We start from the raw sequence: 3034 nt of genomic DNA on the forward strand, positions 1-3034 counted from the left end.
TCAACGCCAGTCGATTGAGATTGTTCTTCATCCAGTGGTCGCTACCTCGCAGTCAGCCGATGTTGCGTCACAAGGTTAACAGCAAAGGGAAAGAGAATAAGAAGAAAGAAAAGTATAAAAAATAAATAAAAGAAAACCTACCCGACAGCCACGCCGTTGAGAAACACCCACTGCTCGTGTGCGTGCTCGGGACGGGCCTCGGCAAACGTCTCGTCAGAGTGGTACTCGATGTCGGGGCCATTCAGAAGCAGGCAAAAGGCCCAGTTGAAGACGAGAAAAGCCCCCCAGCAGGCGACGGCCATCCAGATGGGGAAGAAGAGAGCCGCGGGCAGAGACAGGACGAAGACAAGCTGCAGGATGAACAGGATCAAGTGCAGCGCAACGCAAAAGATGTTCTGCGGCGTCACAGCCAGTTCGTCGAGATGGCCCGAGTCGGAGGGCGTCAGGGGCAGGATGATCCACGGCAGGGCCCAGGCGTAGTAGAAGAAGTAGTAGATGTCCCAGGTCATCAATCTCGACGGGAGATCCGTGTAGGCATAGTTGATGACGGTCTGGCCGCCGACCTGGGAGCCGAAGAACTTGGTCGAACCCATCCTCTCTCGCATGCGCAGTGATCGTGCTTCTTCGTGGCGTTGGTGTCGCGTCCACAGGCGCGTCAGGATGGCGCTGGGGGAGAAGGGACCGAGAACCATGGTGCGAGGCTTTATGACGATCCGTGGAAAGACGGGAGGCACCTCAACCAGGTGCAGTCGAGAGAGCGTCCCATGAGGCGCGTCACGCCAGGTATTTCAGGGCAGGTTGACCAGAGGAGATGACCGCCGTCGTCAGCTGAGAGAGGCCAAGCTCAGGTGGCCCCCCTCCACCAAGCTCCCAAGGCAGCCCAAGACGCGGGGGGAGAGGGGGGCCAGCCTTGCGCCAAGCCACGCATCGTTGGGTGCCCGAGACATGTGGCTGGTGTGCCCTGCAGGATGAGGTCGGGTCAGAACGAGGGAAATGGCCCCATGAATGATGATGCATGTTACCAGCGAATGCTTTCATGACGAACCTCTGGCGAGGAGTATTCCGAGCAATGTCAGCTCTTGGCAGAGGGGGAGCCAACAACTCTTGATGGCCTGGTCTGGCATGGCATTGGGATCATGCAGAAGGCAAAAGGCAGAAAGAAGTACGAGGGCGCTGCGCCACAGCCGCAGATCGATGGCAACGGCAACGGCATCGCCGTCGCACCTCTGCCAATCGCTCCTGCAGCACCTGCACTGCGCTGCACCTGCCTTGCCTCCTGGTGATCGAGATCTGGTCACGCAGTACGATCCCACCTGCCTTGACTTTTCGCTACTTGGGTACCTGAGGTAGGTACCTGGATGTATGCAACTTGACATCTTCACCATCTTCACAGCCCTATTCTCCACATTGTTTCTTTCGGCTACGGCTACCTCATTTCTTCTGTATCACACGACAGCAAATATAGCAGTGCATTGCACTCCCAAGGCTCATTTCGAGCTAAGCCATGCCATGCCAAGCGAACCTCGATCCTGACAACCATCCAAACGAACGGCTCATCACTTAGCAACCTCGGCCATGTCTCGTGCAACGATCCGCTTGACGCATCCACCGCGCCGCACCAGACATCTCCCGTGATGTCCCCTTGTCCTCTCCAGTGCCATGTCCGCGGCCACTTCCACGCCGCTTCTGCCACACTGCCCAAGTTCGCAACACACAACAAGCATCCGGCATCCTGATCACTCCTTGGCGAGCCGAACCCTCTGATTCGGTTCCTGGTCCTGCTCAGAATCTCCAGGGTGCTGGCGCTTGGTCGACGCAGAGGCAGGACCCGTGCCACTGTTGGCAGCATCCGCATTCGAACCAGCAACACCGGCATCAGCATCAGCACCACGCACAGCTCCCGAGCCTGGAACAAAGACACCAGCAGCTGGGTTGAGGTGGGCGTCGATGGGGTTGCTGAGCTGGGCTGGAAGAGCTCGGAATTGCATCTCGCAGTGCGTCTGTCCCAGCGTGCAGCCCATGCCGAGGGTGCAGGCCGGCAGGTCTTCCCGCTTCGGGATGCCCTCCAAGAGGGCGCTCAGCGAAAAGGTGCGGCCGCTGATCTGGAGCACCTGGGGAAGGCGCAGCAGGATGAGGGCTGTATGCTGGTCGCGCTGGCACAGGAATTCATGGCGTTTGAACAGGTCGTTGTAGAGCATGACCCTGTCCTCGGCTATGTCCTGCTGCATCTTGAGCGCCGTCAGGTTGTCGAGAGGATTCCGCGCCCTGGGGCCCGAGAGCGCGCTGGCCGTCGACGCCGTGGGATGGGTGATGGCGCCGCCGATTTGCTGCTGCCAGCTCTCGTGCCGTTTGGCTCGCTCGGCACTCCTGTTCGTCGATGAAAGGCCTGAATCATCCCCCCCCCCCCCCCACGCTCGCGGTTGAGAATATCGCGGTAGCGCTACAGCAGCGGCTTCGGCAGCAGGCTCTCGTTGGGAAGAGCGTCGATGACCCTGGCGGCGCGCGTCGCTCGCCTCAGGCCTGCCAAGCATGGTCCGATGGCCAATGCAGCAGAGGCTGCAGGATCTCGAAAGCGGCCGCCTGGTCTTTGAAGAACTGCACACGGTACTTGACGGTTGCGCGGTGCTGCTGGTCGAGAATCATGGTCTTGTAGTGGCCTGTCAGGCTCACAAGCTTGATCAGGTTGTTCTCCAGGCCTTCGGCGTTCAGGTGCGGATCCACGTCCCATCCGGCGCCGGCGATGAGCTCGGTGACCGCGTTGTGGTGGCGGTAAACGGGATTGTCCTTGATGGTCCGAGTCTTCTCGTTGGTCAGCTGATCCATGTAGTACCGGCACTCAGCGCGGCGGGAACGACTTTTCTTGAGCCAGAGCGCGTTCGAGCTGGTGGACACTGAGGCGCAGAGCAGGCTCGGGCCCGACCGGATGGTGCTGCTCATGACTGTTGGAGTACTCGCCATGCATGGCCGCACGTGCGGCAATGTAGTTCGCGCCTGCTGCTTTTCGCCTGAATTGGCTCTGAATGGCCGGCATGTG

General features: G+C 59.7%; 2 protein-coding genes across 2 annotated transcripts in view; both read right to left on the minus strand.

The window, feature by feature from the left end:
* Positions 1–137: 137 nt before the first annotated feature.
* On the minus strand, positions 138–692 carry VDBG_07503 (conserved hypothetical protein; the record flags this gene model as incomplete). Its single annotated transcript, XM_003001998.1, has 1 exon — positions 138–692. One exon carries the CDS (start codon positions 690–692, stop codon positions 138–140), a length of 555 nt encoding a protein of 184 aa, XP_003002044.1.
* Positions 693–1736: 1044 nt separating this feature from the next.
* The window catches only part of VDBG_07504 (predicted protein), a gene marked incomplete at both ends in the record, with an annotated part of 2342 nt that continues 1044 nt past the window's right edge, over positions 1737–3034 (minus strand). The window contains 2 exons of the mRNA XM_003001999.1: positions 1737–2367; positions 2609–2939. Of these exons, the coding sequence (XP_003002045.1) occupies positions 1737–2367; positions 2609–2939 (962 nt within the window). The remainder of the gene's footprint in view (positions 2368–2608; positions 2940–3034) is intronic.

Source organism: Verticillium alfalfae, genomic scaffold, assembly GCF_000150825.1.
Source record: "Verticillium alfalfae VaMs.102 supercont1.10 genomic scaffold, whole genome shotgun sequence".
NCBI classification, from domain to species: Eukaryota; Fungi; Ascomycota; class Sordariomycetes; order Glomerellales; family Plectosphaerellaceae; genus Verticillium; species Verticillium alfalfae.